Below are 17,073 nucleotides of genomic sequence, written 5' to 3'. Positions count from 1 at the left end.
CAAACATACTGTTAGCCTGGAAAAGGAGCCCAGGAGTGTTCAAACATAAGAGGAGAAACTGCTCAGTTCCTACGCATGCTCAATGACAGTATCTGAGAGCTCACGCAACTTTGGTGGCGTGAGGGCTTTGAGGAATCCTCTCAGCCATTCCGCTGCGACAACCCCTGAGAGAACTAAGAGGTTCAACAGCATACTACGTGAAGGGACCCTACCTGATGAGGATGCTGTCTGCCGAGCGACATGACCGTCAGCTGCCAGAGCTGACGCGGCGCTATTGATGGTTGTAGAGCGGGCATACAGCAGAGACATTAGTCGTGACACAATCTGAAGTCGAGATACCACAACCAAGAGCATTCAGATATCCTTGCTGCTCACCGGGAAGATATACGGTGAGCGGTTAGGGCCGCCCTCGGCAACCAAGGCAAGAGCCGCCTCGGCTAACACGTGGAGAGTTGGCTCTGATGATGACGTTGGTAAGTATATTACTGCTGTATTAAGAAACTGAGGGGGAAAAGTTATCCTATGGGGGGAGGGCCCTACGATCAGCTTGTCTCACTCGAACGATGGATGTTTGCAATAAATCAGCGCCTAAGAGGACCGATTGTCGTGCATTGTGCGTCGCAAGGAGCACCAAAGCTGGACGATACATCTCTCGCGTCGAAAGGGCCTGGAAGGGTATCGATATCCAAGGATGGCGATAGGACGGAGCCTACCTTCGTGCCCCGGAGGAGCGGGGGCTCTAGCTCTTCCCCTGTGCGTGGGACGTCAATCTTGAACTCTCGAATGACGTTGACGAGATATCTTTCAGGGTCACACAGACCACCCGGGAGACGATCCGCCTCTATAGCAGCGCGCAAACACGCGACCAATGGAGACTGGAACTCTGTGGGGATCTCCGGTATCTGATTGAAGAGGCAATAACAGGAGCAGCCCCTGATTCGGGAGCTCGCCCACCTTGAAATTCTCGGCTTCCCGAAGCAGACTTCCTATCAACGAGAGCAGCAGCGGCTGTTTATCATCACGACTCAGCCCTGATAAGAAAGTCGCCGCAACGTCTCGGAAGACTTCAACATTGGCATCCTTTGCACAATGAGAGAGCTCGGCGGCCAACACTTCTAGTAACCTTGCTGCAAAGATGGGGTCCTTGCCCTCCAGGGCTGTACGCAGTGTGTCATACCGGGTTGACCAAGCAAAGGAGATATACCGTAGGACCGCCCCCTCGAGGGCGCCCTTCCCAGAGGACAGGAATCCACATACACACTCCACCAAATATGAGTAGAGAGCATTGGCCTCTGAGGATGCCGTAGGTGGCGGAGGATTGTCAAGCAGGAAGAATAGTGCATCCAGGCCCGAGAGCTCCCCAGAGGAAGTATCAGCGATATGCTCCTCGCCGCCAGTCAGGAAGAGTAGTGCCAGATCAGATTCACACCGGTTGAGGGTACTAAGCGCCAACCACCGCGAGGCATCGTTACTCAGCTTGCCGAAGGCTTGCAGTCTGCTTGGACTCCACCGGACGCAGCGATCGACGTAACGGACCAAGCCTTCCCCACTCGGCACGAGCGGGCGCTGGTCGACCTGCCTGGCAACCTCCCGTAGTAGCAGTAACCGAGGGAGGTCATATCGTGCATCATAACGGCACAGACTGGTAATGCAGCATATGGGGAGCAGCGAGTCATATCGCAGCACCTCCCCAGCAGAGTCATAGACCGATGGTGTCCCTGACGATAGGAGTATCCTGCCTAGAGCCAGAGAGGCTTGTCTCGGCATTGAGGGGTGCAGGGCGAATATGGCCCTGATAGCATTGGGGGCCCTGGCGCACATGGTCGAGAGGATGGCGAGACCAGCCCTACTGCTAGCTTGACGACTCTGTAGGAGGTGGGCCAACAGGGGCACACCATCAGGGGTCTTGGCAAGCACCACCTGCTTATGCGCGGGGACACATTCTGGTACATTACGAGGGTCTCGCTCAAGACAAGCCGCAATGAGCTCGACAGCGGTCTCGGACAGTGCCGTATTTTTCGAAGTGATAGCAGCAGCAACCCCAGCGAAGACCGGCGACTCCAGAGCTAGCAGGCATCGGGTGACGTAGACGAATGCCTCGGTCTCTTGGGAGGGCGCTAGGATCATCCGCAAGAGCCACCTCATAGACAGGAGTTGCACCTCATCAGAGGACTTCCCTCGAGTAGATAGGAGCCGATTGACCTGAAAGGAGATATAACACACAACAACCACACGGAAGGTTCCCACCACATGGTCCGAGACTTTCACCCACGCCTCCGCTTGCTGCCCAGGGGACCATCGTTGAGACTCCGGCAGGCGTTGGAAGAGTGACGTGATGAGCCTGACGAGAGCCGCTGAAACCTCTGATGGGGACTCCTGAGGAAGGGGTGATGATGAGCAGCACAACACTGCGGTGAGGAGCGAACCTACCCCATTGTCCGGTGAAGGCAAGGAGTTGAGCAAAGTCGTCCGCTGTATGATAGCTTGGAGTACCGCTCTAGCATGGGCGGCAGTGTCCACTCCTCTAGGTCTAGCATAGGCCAACCCGGTGAGGCAAGCGATCGTTACCCTTGAGAAAAACATTCAGAGGGGAGCCCATGGCGAAGGTCGACGTTCCTACTCATTGCGAGCCAGTACAGAATAAGGAGGTGCACCAGTCAAGACTTCAACCAGAGTGGCTCCGCCTTGCCACGATGTGACAGCGCCCTAGCACGACCAAACGCTGGGCGGCACAGGGTTTGGCAATACAACAGACCTACCTCGCCGACATCAGCACAAGCCGACAGTATACGCATGAGGGCGGGCGCCACCAAGAGCACCCCCTCTGACGCCTCGTCCTCAGCCGATGTCTGCAAGGTCCCCGAAATGGCACTCTGACGGACCTGTGGGGAATGGTGACACGAGAGCCGAGATGAGACGAGAGAGTCACCGCTTTGAGGATCTTCCGCAGATGGTCGTGCATATTGGCTACGTTGAACCAAGGGTTGTGATGATGCTCCAGCTTCTGTACGAACTGACAACAGCAATACTAACACTATGCGCGCCCATACCGTCCGCTTCACCTGCTTGACCGCAGCCTCGCCTTGGGGTAATCGAGTGACCATACACGTACACATGTCGAGCACAGCGGCATACTCCAGTGAGAGGAAGAGCGTAACGACATTAGGGGCCGCATTAGGGCCGTATCCAGGGGGGTAGTCGTAGGGGCTCGCGGCACCTACGGAATGGGTTGCCGGTACGCGTATGGGAGCAGTGGACAGCACCTCGCCCGGGAGGAGGTATAGCGGTAGTAGCTGCTGCTGCTGCCTCTGTGAAGGTCGCTGTTGGATGGAAGTTCTCCGTCTTATTCAACACCACATCCTTATACCGCATACACATACTCTGGCTCAACGCTCTGTCCGACACCTAACACCGAATAAGGAGCGTCCAACACGACGAAGATCTTCACTCCATGATGCATACCAGGCAGAGTCTAGTGATGATCTTGATGACCATGATCTGCAGGTAGTTCCTGGTCGGCCGATTAGGGACATTCGCAGCCTGGGGAGGCGGCAATAGGTTATACTTAGTCCTGAGAATGGCTGCATTAGCGACCCTCCCCCCAGTGGCAACAGCAGCCTTACGCATGTGTTTCCAGTCTCTTGAGACTAGTCCACCGATGCAAGGGCAACACCAAAGCTGACACCACGCTATCTAGTATGCAGGAGAGGACGAGCCCAGGGCTGTTCGAGGAGTCACTCCCCGCCATTAGCACACACGGAATAACATCATCTTGTATCTAGAGGGGACCACTAGTGCAGATGACTGTGTCAGTAGGTAGCTTAGTACGTAGCCCAGAATATCCCAGTACACCAGTGCCGTCCTCTCCACCTTGCTACTGTCCTCATCTTTACCACCGCACCCATACATGCCCTGCCAAGGACACTTTCATAGGCCCAGAGAGGCAACCACTTACAGTGCAGGCAAAGGCTAGGAGACGACCAGTGTCATAATCTGTCGACCAGTAGTCGGAGCCAAACTTGTTGGTGACGCTGCTGGCAGGCTGCCGTGCGTCACCACTTGGCGCTGTTGCTGAGGTATCTGGACAACCAGCATCGTCCCCACTTCATGCACATCGAAGATACTATGGTCAGCAGGGTACTCAGCTTACCTATAGGGTACATATTCTCCACAGTGAGCTGTGTCTGCGCTTTCTGCATCCTTTTTTTACTCGGGGCCAGAGCCCCCATTATCGCCATGGCCATGTATAGGGTAAGTCTCTGTGAGAGTCTTACGGGTGGCGAAAAGCTGAATGATGACACAAGCATGTGCAGCGGCATTATGTATAATGATGGAGGACCTCATCTCCCCCATAGTTCCCTCCGCCTGGTGGGGCTCAACCGTCAACATCCCCGGGGCCAACAGCTCCAGATCGCCGAGGACGAAGGGCACAGGGGCCGATAGCGATACAGTGGATGCTACCGTCTACGAAGGGAGGGGGGATGAGCTCACTCGAGATGAGCCATGCAGTGCTCACTTGCGGTATCAGGGCCAGAGCTGCCTCAATCTCATCGGTGCCTGTGACTTCGACAAGGGAGAATGCCAAGACACAACAGTCCACCAGTGTGGTGGTGATAGGGCGGACCAGGTAGCTACATGAAGGCCATCGAGATTACCACAGCATAGGATGGAGGGCTTACTCTGATACCCTCTGGGGTATACCCATCTGCCCCTGTAGTTGCTGTGTGGACTCCAGAGAGGCCAGCACCGAGGCTATGCCCGTACAGAGGGACTTGGCCAGCCCCAGTCGACCTAACTCCACGTAATGCATGTACACCCTAGGAAGCGGTAGAGTTACCCAGTTCTCTAACGATCATACTAGCCTCATGCTGTCCCCGATCGGAGGCCAGAAGGATATCCTTAAGACATAGACACAGATGATACCACTCTCTGAGGAAGAGCCGGACCTGACAAGAGGCGTCTACTCATCTATGAGAGAGACAGTGCCACTCACCGTTAAGTCAGTAACCTCCTTGGTGCTCTCGCGACTATCATCATCAGCAGCCTTGGCTACCCTCATGACGCTGTCTCCCATCACAAGACTCATTGCCTTCGCCACTAGTCCGCAGACCTGCCAACAGCAGCACCCGTCCAAACTGCCCTTTTACGAGACCACCACCTACCGTATGCTGGTGCAGTTTAGTGAGCCTCGACACGGTATCAACTACTTGTATGCTACTATCCGACATGAGGAGGGACCATTCGTATCTAGTAATCTCAATAAGCAGCCCAGAGTGGCCAGGAGCTTACTTTTCCCTCTCCAACCCAACTAGACTCCGGGCTGCCTCTTTGCCAGCCTTCTGGACCTCCTCCTCTACAGCCTTAGACTTTTGTTGGATCCATGACGCCAACTGAATGGACCAACTTTGCATCATACGATGAGGAACCTAAGATACCTGCTGCGGCTGCATCGTCTCCTCCCTGGGCATCAGCAGTGGCAGGAAAGGATTGGCTAGCTGCGATGCTCGGGCCAGTATAGCGCCGACTACTTCCTTAGGGCAGCCTGATAGAGGATAGGCCCATCTGCCGCGACCCCTCTATGCACTACCTCCGGACTCAGCCCGCACCAGCCTGCCTACAGTGTCCCGATGCAACGACTCGAAGGGCTCATCTCTGAGCTGGATTTCTGACGATGCACCCGCCACGGCCGCTGGAGTGGAGGAAGCCCCTGCAGATGCACCCACTGCGCCGAATAGGGCCATACGAGAGAGAGGCAGCGGCAAAACTGATGAAAAGAAGGGAAAATGCCTCAGACACTACAGCACAAGAAAATAGGGTATGTGTGAATTTGGATGAATCATGACAGTATTATTAGCGCCTTTCCTCAGGTGCGACATCATGTCTGCTACCGCGCTGACCCCAACCTGCTCGAGAGCTCTCAATACGCTGATGGAGAGGTGGTTTGAGCTACACTGAGCCTGCATCGTCTAGAGCAGTGGTGTTGGGGTAGATGCTGGTAAGAGGATCAAACATGGCCCAGGCTCCGGTAGCAGCAGCAGCAGCAGCTGAGAGGACTATGTCTAGACGATCAAGGCTACACTACTACGATGTTCAGCAAGGAGGTCTCTGTGGATCGACTCGGGAGACAACCCTCTACTGCTGGACCCATTCAGCGTAAGGTCCATGGAAGTCACGAAGTCGCCCTCCTCGATGGGCCACTCTCTACCTAAGGGGGACTTGCTGCCCTTTCACAGACACACACCCTACTAGGATGAGGACCCTCACCCTCATCACGGTCCTCACTGACCGAGGCCCTTCCCCCATACTTCGAATAAGCAGCACTAGTAGGTAATCTATGACAAGAAGCCATACCCCTCTCGGAGATCCACCCCCAACCTGAATGCCGTTGCTGGGCTCCTCATCCTCCTCCCTATACCATCGGGGCCTCGAGCCGGATCAGCCGGGCCGTCACTGCTTTCCAGATCAGAAGCGACCATAGGTGGACAGCTGAACAAACTCCCATACGCAGCAACAGCAGCAGTGTGGGAAAATATGCACATTGTCAACTACGTGTGTTGGTGATAGTATGCAAACATCGGGGAAATGTTGGGAAAAATTCTCAATGATTTCCCACCTGAATTCGTATGAATAGCAAGAATTTCCCCGAACTTTCTCCTCACCATGTGGATATTCCAACCGACACTAGAGACCTTACCTCGTGCGCTTATCCGAAGCAGCACCAGACGAGAGCCTAGACCTCTTCTCAACGAGTCTTTCAGATGCCTGACGCTGCAATTTGACGTACCCAAAGGACGATAGACTATTGCTAGCCGAGACAGCAGACTTCCCACTACTCCTGAGCCAGCTTCCTATTCTCCACTTCTTTCTGTCGGTCCCTGCCTCGGTACTGATGAGCCGTCCTCTCCCAATCACTGATGATGAGGCACTCAGTCAAAGCAGCCTAGTGTTCTACAAGGCGCACTCTCTCTCCTGCATCGCTCCGCTAAGTTTATGTCGAAAATCCTTCTCAGCCCTACGGAGGCGAGCCTCGGCCTCTTTAACCCGATCTCCGGCAGAGGCAACTCTTTCTTCCAGCCGCTTGACCTTCGCCGTAAGCATCTTGTTGTCGGACTGAATCCGCGCCAACTTCTCCTAAAACGGTAGAGTCGGCAGAGGTCACCACCGTAGCAAAACTTCATGACAAACATCGTGGCCGATCTGACACTACCAAAGTCAGCCAAGAGTCGAGACCCCTACCCCCCACTGAGCCATCAAGATGGACAGTAGGCCCTCACTACCTCAGTATCCCTTCGGCGTCTACTCTCCTGCTCTCGTATACCCAGCAGAGAGCTCACCGCCTTCACCACGCTCCCACTATCTTGCAGACTCATCTGTGGTAAGCCCAACTGACCAGAATCAATCGCCTCAGAACATTACAATGATGATAAGAAAACTCACCGACAATAGCATATGGTTGATCCCTGCCATTCGCTCGGTATCCGTCAAGGCTCCTCGAGCAGACCCTACGGCAACACCGTCCACCACCTCCTCCTCCTCTCCATCACCAACAAGCTCATCTAGTGAGCCAAAGCTGAGGTCGATAGAGACTGATGACCCTGACCGTCCCGACATCACCCAAGAACTGTCCAGGAAGAGGCCTATGGGGGACTGAACTCAACGATCGCTAAGCTCGTACGGGAAATCCCTGTTGCCAATAGAATCATGTGTTGAGCGAGCCTCGGGGACGCCCATCTTAGGGATAGTGTTGCAACTCAGCTCCAATGGGGTCTCACCAATATCCAAGGCCATATACATAAACTCCTTTAAAGTAGCATATACCTCGCATTTACGAAGCGAGATGTTATGCTTCTGAACCTAGACACTATCCGACAGACAGATCTAGTATCTTATACCCAACAACAATTCCAGCGAAATACCGCCCAAAACCCTAGCGGAGCGACGCACTACCAATCCTGGACTGTGCTCCTTGTGCTCGGAAAACTCTATTATGAAGGCTATCCCAAAAACCTCGAAGAGAAATACCGCTATGGAAAATGCCCTGATGAGCGGCCCTTCATCCCCCCACTGATGCGACTAAATTCAATCCACAGAGTACAACAGTAAACAAGTATACCATGCTCATGCAAAGATTTCACTCGTAATAGCATCCAAACACCATTGCTGTGCCCAATAGGAAGCGCTAAGGAACAACAAAGCATAAGCTGCGAAATGGACGGTACCAGAGACCCTTCTATGTGCGAGACGGACGGTACCAAAGACTCTTCTATTGCTGTTCACGCGAACCGACAATATTATCACATATATAGACGCCCATGACTATACCATCACTCGGCCCATTCGCAACCTTGAGCTCCTCAGAGCAGTGCATACCGAGTAGATTTTTATTACACTTTGGAAGGTATAAGATGTCCAGTTATCATTGGACTCATCCCACAATCCTTTACTGCACACTCGTATGCCCTGGCCCTCGTTCTTCGCAATGACAACCTGAACCTGATGAGAATATATCCCCGCTGCGGATCGAACCCGGGACCTACCATAATCTTGTGTCTAGGTACATTGCACTGCTCCTTAACGCCGTCCTTTATCTCAGCACACAATTCCAATACCCATTGCTTGGTCTCCTCCTCACCCACATACTCCTCTAAAAGTAACTATCCACACCTACCCGACGAGCCCAATAGACCCACGGTCCTCCAACTTGGCCTTCATCGCACGCTCGCACACTGCTCGCACTTTATTCGGTATGAACCTGCGATCAAATTCCCGCACAGGTTCGAATCCCCCCCCAAGGTACTATTACCGTTCATTCTCCTTAGGCTCCATAATATAGGTGTTCTCCCACTCATAGATCTGCTTCATACCATCCGGAAGGGGGTCCATCACCAAAAGTCCAGATGGAAATCACTAAAGCCCTTCACCCATCTTCTCCAAGTAACGCAAGCCTTATTAAAATGAACCCGTAAATGTACAAAGTAATACTGTTCAAGTGAGAGGAGGAGTAGTTCAAGCTTTGGTACCCTCTGACGGTAAAGCCGTACAATACCTGAAGCGATGAGCCCAAGTTACGGTATAGAAAAATGGAAATTCTCAGCTTCCTCTCTCCCCAACATTACGCATTCCGGAGGGTCTGTTGGCAGCACTTGTAGCCCCACTTCCCCTTGGCCCTGTCAAACCAACTACCCCACACACTACTGTGGTTCAGCTCATGCTCATCCTCCACATACTTTGACTTCCGCAGAGCCCTCTCAGCACCTGATATGTAGAAAATGTGGTATAAATAAATGCACATCCACACACACCTTTAATCACCGAGCCATCCACTGGATCATACTCCACATAGGTCTCCTGTTCAGCGTTGAGGACCTGATCACGACCACAACTGAGAACAGACGACTCCTCCGGGTCCCAACCGCTAGTGACCTCAAATTGTCAGATACTCAGTCCGAAAGGAAGCTCACATTATCAGGTATATGCAGATGCTCCTCGCCACCATACCGCTCCAACACCTTCTGCTTCTCTTCACTTTGGACATCCTTAGACTTCCCCTTATACCTTACCAATAGCAACGAAGCACATCAGCGCTGCCCTCCTCCCCCCTGCTCCCATATTACTCTTTATACATATGAGCCGCCAAAGTCGGGTTAGCCACATCATGAACATTAATGCCCTCCTTATAAGCTTCCCTAAAATTCATCACCATCTCCCATCGCCTCCTCCTACCCACACCCCTCACCAAGCGAAGGCCCTCTGCTGTATCATCTCCCCAGCCTGGCCCGTCTCCCTCATGAAGTTGTCACCAGCATACAGGGAATCTCCCGCCGCTCCTATGAGCCACAGTCCATCAACACATACCTCTCCTACTACTACCTTTCGCAAAGGGGTCCTCTCTCATACTCCGAGACTTCGGGTCGTAATAAGCCGAATTAGGGTCCAGATTAAGTAGGTACCTAAAGCATGAGGAGTAGGGAGAAGCAACACCTCTAGTGGCTAGAGGCATACTTGGCAGTATCCTCCCTAATACGCAGGTTACGACTAGTGGTACGAGTTTGGGTATCCTTGGCATCAGTCACAGCACCATGAACATCGAAGTCCTTCACCTTCACACCTTCCTCATCAAGTGCGTCTTCTGATACAAAAACCGACTATTCATATACGGAGCTGGAGAGGCAGCCTACTACTACTACTACTACTACTACTACTACTACTACCCTCTCCTTCTGATTCAGAATCAGTATCCGCAGCAGAGTCGACATCGCTTTCCCCAGTAGCAGCATCCTATACAATAACATCATCTATCCTTCTTCCAACACTCCCCTACACTACCCCTCCCTCCTCAGCTAGTTTAGCCTTCTTAGCCGCCCTTTTCCTCTCGATTGCTTCCCGTCGCCTCTGCCTAGCAGCCCTCTTCTCCGCCAGCCTCTTAGACACCTCCGCCTCGGCCTAAGGTAACCTCCTACCCTCCAGGAGGACTATTACTACTACTACCTTTTTCTTGCGAGCCTCTTCGACTTCATCAGCATTCTTTATAACCTCCATATACTCACTAGGATCATACCTACGACAGACGTTAAGGCGGTTACCTCTAAACCAGTTGCTTCCTCACTACCCTCTCCAACGGTCATGTTTAGCATCATAGTCCATATCGAGGTTCTCAACCTGACAAGTGATTACCCTATACGAATATCTCCATCTATGCGAGGATACGTACATAATCATCTGAGGCCAGATTTCGACCAGTCCACTTGGCACCTTTCTTCCTAGGCCGCTCGAAACAGTCCTTCTTAGTGTGCGTAGTAGAACCACAATTTTCACCTACATGGAGGAAGCCATTCTACCACCTAAACTGAGCTTCCACAAGACCACTCACAAGCGCCTTTAGCGAACTTAGTTTTCAAGTCCCCCTTGGTCCCCCGAGTGTACCTAAAGGGCCCCCCTTCATAGAGCTTCGCCTCCCCACCCACGAACTTACGTATCCTTGTTATCATGTTGCTTCAGATTCCAAGCGTGTTGATGTGCCAGAGAGGGCCCCTGATTCTGTTCCAAGTACCTGCCCACTACTAACTGCATAGCCCCTTCCCTTCCGGATACTACCAAGGGGCCTTAGTGATGAATTGGGGATTGTGAGGGTTAATCATCTTCCCCGTGTTGACGTCCACTTCAGCATCAGCCGTACCTCAACAACAGAGTCCATCGCTCTCCAGTGATTCAATTCCTCTCAGAAGGCATCAGCTGTATCAATAAAATGCATACCTCGGTGCACCACAAAACCCTTTACATAACCTCAATGGCTCGGAGACCCCCAACAGGAGGAATAAGGACCTCCAAGGCGCCCAAAACCCCTCTCCCACTACTACCTGCCATTCGGGCCTCTTGTAACTGTTTCTCCCTCCTAAAGTCATCTCTCCCCTTGAACCCCTCCGCCGGTGTAGCGTTAGCCCCTGTCGCAGCGGCTGTCTTAGGAGATGACATCGCTTATCCTCCTATTGCTTATTCTACTCACCTTCGGGCGCGCGCTAAACTACTTGAGGAAAATCAAGATCCGCCTAAGAACGCAAGATTCACTAGTCGTTGACACTGTCCTACAAAGCCTTGGAATGTCTCTAGAGCAGGTGAGCCTCCAGTGACCCCTTCAACGACATCTTGGATGCTCTCAAATGCCCTTCCTAGCATCATACAATGCAATAGTGTTGCGGCCTCAGGTGCGTCTATCGAGGCCTAAGTCCTTGGAGGCCGCCCTCAACAAATTCGATGCTTTAACGGGGAAGCCAGCAGGTAGTCCTAGGGGTTCCCTTGGGAGGAGCTTGCGGCGTATATCAGATACTGATCCTGATAACGCTTATGAACGCGAGGACGGTCGAAGTATGACCATCGGGCAGGGCCTCCCACCCCGTGTAGCAGGAGAGCGTAATAGAGAGGCCTTCTTGGGCCTGCAAGGCTACCACCACTACTTCAGGGAAAGAGCGACGGTGTCGGACTATGCCCGACACCATGGGTCATCGTAGGGGTGACATGGAGGTGTCACAGGAGCTCAAACAAATAATAAGCCGCAAGCAAGAGGAGGTTGGGTGCTCTCCGCCGCATCATCGTCCTCTACCTCTGATTTCAGCTCAGAACCCGTATCAGGCGAGGATCGCTCTTCTTTGGGACTATCACTGATGAGCATTATAAGACCTTCTGGGAGGATCGCTGTATAGTGAGGACTCATCTCGGCAGCCTACCCGTCGGGAGATTCATTCTAGGTCCACATACATGGTCAACTTGAGGACTGTGATATCCCATTCAAGGAGAAGGGGGTCTTCCATACCGGATCGATACCCTTGACGGACATTGAGGAGACAATGGGTAAATGGGGTCTAGAGGGTCCCCCTCAGGAGGGGTACTTTATATTGTCTCTGTTTAGGTATAGCATTCTCCTGTATAAAAGGCTCCAAAGGGGCAGGGGATGACTCACTCAATCAAGACAACTTCTCAATAACGCGACTGGTTAATGGCTGGGATATAATTTGTGTGAGCTCGAGGTCGTGGGTTCGATCCGCAGGTCCGTCATTTTTCCACTCGTTAGGTTATGGACGGCCACGGACCCAACGGGCACATGGCGAGCTATCGAGCTGTGATGTCCCTACCTTACTACATAGCCCATAGTGACATCTTAGAGCCTTCACTCATGACAAAGTAACCTCCTCTTCTCCTCGCTATGCTGCCTTATTTACGTATTCAGGTGTATAGAGCAGTGCTTCCAGCTCACCAATCAGGATATGCTTGGACACGCTCTATCTCACGACTATGAGGTGGGACTCTATGGGGTCGAGGGGGAAACCTGTCACCGCTGCGGTAGTTCAACTATCGGCGACAAGCGAGCACTCTATTCGCATTGCGACTCTCGGCTTCTGAACTCGTGCTTCATAAATCTCGTTCGTCATTCCAGTTTGGTTATAGAGAGTCGTCGTGGACGTTCTCGTGAGTGGTTGGATCACAGGCCCATAATCAGGTACAAGCATCGGGCACGACAGCTGTTGTGCTAATCCGTAACCATATACTTGATCCAAACGCATTCTGGAGTGCTCATTGCGGAGACTCTCGCTTGGTCGGCTGAGGACCATCTCTTCACAGCGGCTTCGGATGGCGATATGGATCAGGTACTCGGAACTGAAGAAAGGAAGAAGTTAGAGTTTGCTACTGTTGATCACAAGCCTGACGACCCCACTGAGAGGGAACGTGTGGAAGCGCTTGGGGGTGAGGTTAGGGCATTCATGTACGATGACAGCTGGACAGTGTAAGAACTCTACGATGGTGATTCGATTATATTGTCGGAGGTTCAGGCATAGGATCTTCGTGAAGGATGCAGACTATCCTGGACTGTGCATGGCGAGATCTCTCGGTGACTACTGTGTGAAGGCCCATGGTGTTATCTGCGACCCCGATGTTAGAAGGCACATCTTGCCTGCTAAGGAGGATAAACCGTTCATCGTAAGTCCTTAACTTGGATCGCGGGCTTCCTATTTGAACGCTAGGTGATGGCTTCCGATGGGATATGGGAGTTCATTTCGTCACAGTGGATGGTCAAAGCCATGGCGCGCAAGCTTGCCTCAGAGGGGGCCCCACGGTGTCTCAAGAAGTTGGCCAAGGAAGCTCGGAAGAGGTGAGCCATTGTGTGATGAGTATTCGACTGAGTCAATGCTGATTAGATGGAAAGAAGAGGAAGTTGACTACTGCGATGACATAACTACTGTCATGATTCGGTTCGAGTAGAAACCATTTTTCACCCTCTATCGTGTAAATTTTGCTGTGCAGTCATAAAGCCGCTTTCAGCCACTTATCATCTTCATTCGGCTCGCATGATTCAGTGCTGCTCAAGTTGAGCTTATGCGTTGTAACCACATGGGTGTTGCGTGTGTTATGGTGGCTGGGGATAACTCCCATACAAACGGGGTCGACCACTTCACTGAGCCCTACCTACTGGGCTCTATGTGGGCGACCCTCGAAAAAGAGGAGGCAACTTGTATCACATTACTAGGACGGTAAGGTGCGGATCGGCTACTGCAGCATTATGATCCAAATTTCATGCATGCGGATTCTCTGATGACATCACCTGAGCTCTGGGCGAAGTTAGTAGCCACCAAGGGCGTCGGCCTCACAGAGACAGAGCAAGAACAGATTGTGAAGGAACTCGATTGCGAGCGCGCTCGCAATCTGAAGGCCCAACAGGAGCTGCATCGGAAACGGGAAAAGGTATTACCCTGTCGTGGGCATCACGCTCTTACTTGGGGGTAGGTTAACCGAGGGAAGGAAATGATGAGAGAACGAGAGAAAAAGGCGAAGGAGGATAAGATGGCTGCTGAAATGGAAGAGCGCCAACAAAGGCGCAAAGAGGTAGTAGCTCTACGTTCATTCGGTCGGTATCTGTTGTACGGCTGAGCGTGTACCTTAGGAGCTCAAGATTTGGTTCGAGAAGAAAGATATTGAGAATCGGGAGCGGCTTGCACGTGAACGTGCACAGATCCGGTAGGTACTGTTCACTTCTTCCATGGGGTGGTAGGACGAGAAATGCGTGTCGTTAGGATACAGCCAGATCTAGTGATGAGATAACAGCTTTGTGTGCTCTCCGTTAGGAGCTATTCTCTCTTAGGGCCCTCCAAGATGCCAAGAGGGCTAAAAAAGAACGAGAAAGAGAGCGACAGGAGCTCTTCGACAAGGAGCGTGAGATACGCCTGCGACGTCGACGGGGGCGTCGGGTCGTACACAAGTCGAGCCCGATGACTGTCCTGACCTTATCGGGAGGAGTCGCCTCGGCACCCGTGATAGGGTCCGACTTGGAGGTTCGTAAAGACCACCACGGCTTGAATGTCGGCAAAACTGAGCCGCTGTTTCCAGAGGGGAAACGGCAGATTGGGTGAGTTGAGCACAACGTAACTTTCGTGGATCCAAGAGCACTCAGGCCGCAGTCCGCAGGAGCAGTGAATAGCATGCTGGAGGAGCCGAGGACGCAACTTGATACGGAGGAGTCTTCTTACCTTGTGCCTTTGCCAAGACGGGAGACAGTAGGCCTCAAAGTCCAGCCGAGTGTCACAAAGAGTTTCATCAGGCTCGTGTTAAGAAGCTGAAGAAGTTCTTTAAGAGTACAGAGGATGCTTTTGCGACGTAGAATGCCGCCTGCCCTACACTGGAAGACTGTCTCGCAGATACTCCTTTGGAGCAAGGCCCAACATGCGACGGCCGGTCATGTGACTGTTTTGTCGTGCCAATAGAAGTGTGTCTGGCTAGTCGAAGATGCCTTGCGTTACAGTGAAAACCTATGAAATAAGGCGGCCTATTGCCTTCGTTGCATATTAGAGGATAGTAACCCTGAGTTGTGTTGAGATTTCCATCTTATGGCGTGGTGTTGAGAGGCGGCGAAAGCGCGAACATGCACCAATTCTTCGCTGCTCCTATAAACATGGTGTAGTTCGTCTACGAATATGGTAGCTTCCAATTGTTCGAGTATCACTGCCGACAAGGGGGAGCTGAAAGAATCTCCAGGGGATCCGGTCTGGATTCCTTGACGGAATAGACCGAAGATTAAGATCCAAAAAAGAACCCCTGAAGTACGTAAGATACTCGGAACGTAACGAGCTCCAAAAATACGGACTCATCGATTTACATCACAGATCAGAACCGAATATCTCAACTCCTTCTCCAACGTCAATTAGTAGTACGGTGGTTGGGGTGTTTGTCAGGGTTAGCTGTTGGCAACAGCCTCTTGCTGTGAAACAGCTCCCTGACGCTCTCGACTAGTCGTATATTTGGTGTTTTGTGAATAATTCACTGCCAAGGCCTGAGTGGTATTATACCACTGGTGTACACTAGTGACTTGGCTTAACTTTTACACAACCGTGACGTACTACCGTAGGACTCCCACGACTACACGAGGGCCCCTGTACTACTAAAAAATATTGTTCATATCGTAGTTGGAGCAGAATCACTACACAGGTGCAACGTGTAACCTCGTGGATTTTACCCGACAATCTGCTACCAACATTTAAGAGTTTAATTTAAACTCTTTATGCTTGGAAGCGCGAGTTTGTTGCGCTTTCCGTACGTAACCACCCAATCTGGTGCCACCTGTACAAAGTTCAATGCGGCGAGCGCCATTTCCCCCGTTGCGTTGTGCAGTCGTTGAACTTGCTCCCTTACAGAACCTTCACGGTCGCGTCACCGACCTATCTTGTAATCTCATAAGTAACTTATGATAAGTTCTCCACTATTTCCCAATAAGTCTGATAATGAGTATACGAAAGAGAGAAGTAGACAGGATCAATCACGAATCCTCGTCCAAATAAGTGACAACTATAGCAGAGTTGTCAATTCTCGAACTTCCTCACGCGCACAGCAGTCGGCTGAGCTCGGCGGGCAAGCGATATGCCCTATTGGGAGGATAACTGGAGAATCTACTCGCTAGACTAGCATTAATTCTACCATGCTGATCGACTCACTGGGACCCACGCATACTCATTCATTCATCAGGCCGATAAACGTACGAATGACCGATGATCCACAATATCGACCGGCACGCAAGTGCTCAACGCGCATTGCAAACGTGAAAGGGGGACTTGAACAGACGTCGCAAAACCCCATTGCGTTGTCAAGACTGGAAGCGTATCAAATAGAACACCGTTTCATCCCAGTCAGAGATGCATGAAGGGCTGTGTATTGGACTGCATTCGTGCTGGAAGCTCGGATACAAGTCACTGCTTTGAGTTGTTTTGGTTTTCCGCACATACCGGTGGGCAGAATGGGTTGTATCGGCAGTCGTTCCTCCAAGGCATTAGACCAGGACGTGAGGCCTTCGTCTTCCACAGCGCCTACCAAAGAGGGTCATGCCGCTTGTTCGTCATTCGAACTGGTCTCAGCTTCCACAGGTAGTTCATCATAGCCGACTGTACTCTGCTCCTGATTACTCATCCCTCAGGCTTACCCTCGACACCCGGCTCAGAGTCTCCGTTTAAGTTACCTCCAATAGGCATCGTTTGGAGGTGATACGCGATGCACTCTATGACACTGTAGACTTCTGTTCTTCTCAAGGTCATCGGTTGC

The 17,073-nt window shown here is 52.0% G+C and overlaps 7 protein-coding genes across 7 annotated transcripts in view; 3 read left to right on the top strand and 4 right to left on the bottom strand.

Moving 5' to 3' along the window:
* Positions 1 to 69: 69 nt before the first annotated feature.
* Pmar_PMAR023048 (hypothetical protein) lies at positions 70 to 4,199 on the bottom strand (the record flags this gene model as incomplete). The annotated part of the gene is made up of 18 exons (XM_002771888.1): positions 70 to 164; positions 213 to 324; positions 376 to 458; positions 541 to 667; positions 714 to 902; positions 955 to 2,202; positions 2,248 to 2,376; positions 2,431 to 2,569; positions 2,621 to 2,706; positions 2,760 to 2,882; positions 2,930 to 3,013; positions 3,063 to 3,217; positions 3,264 to 3,405; positions 3,463 to 3,571; positions 3,624 to 3,778; positions 3,829 to 3,912; positions 3,956 to 4,080; positions 4,151 to 4,199. The coding sequence occupies 18 exons, from the start codon at positions 4,197 to 4,199 to the stop codon at positions 70 to 72; spliced, it is 3,234 nt and encodes a 1,077-aa protein (XP_002771934.1).
* Positions 4,200 to 4,206: 7 nt separating this feature from the next.
* Positions 4,207 to 5,741, bottom strand: Pmar_PMAR023047 (hypothetical protein; the record flags this gene model as incomplete). The annotated part of the gene is made up of 9 exons (XM_002771887.1): positions 4,207 to 4,464; positions 4,517 to 4,631; positions 4,680 to 4,791; positions 4,838 to 4,946; positions 4,994 to 5,110; positions 5,163 to 5,247; positions 5,290 to 5,390; positions 5,436 to 5,542; positions 5,588 to 5,741. The coding sequence occupies 9 exons, from the start codon at positions 5,739 to 5,741 to the stop codon at positions 4,207 to 4,209; spliced, it is 1,158 nt and encodes a 385-aa protein (XP_002771933.1).
* Positions 5,742 to 5,946: 205 nt separating this feature from the next.
* On the bottom strand, positions 5,947 to 8,883 carry Pmar_PMAR023046 (axonemal dynein light chain, putative; the record flags this gene model as incomplete). Its single annotated transcript, XM_002771886.1, has 14 exons — positions 5,947 to 6,044; positions 6,086 to 6,205; positions 6,247 to 6,332; positions 6,376 to 6,486; positions 6,695 to 6,805; positions 6,834 to 6,911; positions 6,953 to 7,131; positions 7,278 to 7,385; positions 7,438 to 7,570; positions 7,676 to 7,854; positions 8,389 to 8,493; positions 8,538 to 8,644; positions 8,691 to 8,752; positions 8,804 to 8,883. The coding sequence occupies 14 exons, from the start codon at positions 8,881 to 8,883 to the stop codon at positions 5,947 to 5,949; spliced, it is 1,557 nt and encodes a 518-aa protein (XP_002771932.1).
* Positions 8,884 to 8,991: 108 nt separating this feature from the next.
* On the bottom strand, positions 8,992 to 11,472 carry Pmar_PMAR023045 (step II splicing factor, putative; the record flags this gene model as incomplete). The annotated part of the gene is made up of 17 exons (XM_002771885.1): positions 8,992 to 9,046; positions 9,117 to 9,255; positions 9,303 to 9,366; positions 9,462 to 9,555; positions 9,615 to 9,686; positions 9,737 to 9,827; positions 9,871 to 9,950; positions 10,003 to 10,129; positions 10,212 to 10,278; positions 10,327 to 10,443; positions 10,489 to 10,558; positions 10,610 to 10,659; positions 10,712 to 10,815; positions 10,871 to 10,923; positions 10,973 to 11,050; positions 11,095 to 11,176; positions 11,358 to 11,472. The coding sequence occupies 17 exons, from the start codon at positions 11,470 to 11,472 to the stop codon at positions 9,007 to 9,009; spliced, it is 1,443 nt and encodes a 480-aa protein (XP_002771931.1). The 3' UTR covers positions 8,992 to 9,006.
* A 125-nt stretch (positions 11,473 to 11,597) lies between these two features.
* On the top strand, positions 11,598 to 13,752 carry Pmar_PMAR023044 (protein phosphatase 2C ABI1, putative; the record flags this gene model as incomplete). The annotated part of the gene is made up of 14 exons (XM_002771884.1): positions 11,598 to 11,612; positions 11,703 to 11,775; positions 11,821 to 11,907; positions 11,957 to 12,063; positions 12,110 to 12,196; positions 12,243 to 12,345; positions 12,404 to 12,510; positions 12,566 to 12,675; positions 12,722 to 12,791; positions 12,992 to 13,087; positions 13,140 to 13,276; positions 13,323 to 13,470; positions 13,515 to 13,642; positions 13,689 to 13,752. The coding sequence occupies 14 exons, from the start codon at positions 11,598 to 11,600 to the stop codon at positions 13,750 to 13,752; spliced, it is 1,332 nt and encodes a 443-aa protein (XP_002771930.1).
* Positions 13,753 to 14,064: 312 nt separating this feature from the next.
* On the top strand, positions 14,065 to 15,145 carry Pmar_PMAR023043 (conserved hypothetical protein; the record flags this gene model as incomplete). Its single annotated transcript, XM_002771883.1, has 6 exons — positions 14,065 to 14,232; positions 14,275 to 14,373; positions 14,432 to 14,505; positions 14,630 to 14,893; positions 14,939 to 15,041; positions 15,086 to 15,145. The coding sequence occupies 6 exons, from the start codon at positions 14,065 to 14,067 to the stop codon at positions 15,143 to 15,145; spliced, it is 768 nt and encodes a 255-aa protein (XP_002771929.1).
* A 1,626-nt stretch (positions 15,146 to 16,771) lies between these two features.
* Positions 16,772 to 17,073, top strand: part of Pmar_PMAR023042 (hypothetical protein) — a gene marked incomplete at both ends in the record, with an annotated part of 6,064 nt that continues 5,762 nt past the window's right edge. Inside the window, 2 exons of the mRNA XM_002771882.1 lie at positions 16,772 to 16,898; positions 16,949 to 17,012. Of these exons, the coding sequence (XP_002771928.1) occupies positions 16,772 to 16,898; positions 16,949 to 17,012 (191 nt within the window). The remainder of the gene's footprint in view (positions 16,899 to 16,948; positions 17,013 to 17,073) is intronic.

This window comes from Perkinsus marinus (genome assembly GCF_000006405.1).
Source record: "Perkinsus marinus ATCC 50983 genomic scaffold scf_1104296962378, whole genome shotgun sequence".
NCBI lineage: Eukaryota > Perkinsozoa > Perkinsida > Perkinsidae > Perkinsus > Perkinsus marinus.
This window is presented reverse-complemented; position numbering and strand designations above follow the sequence as displayed.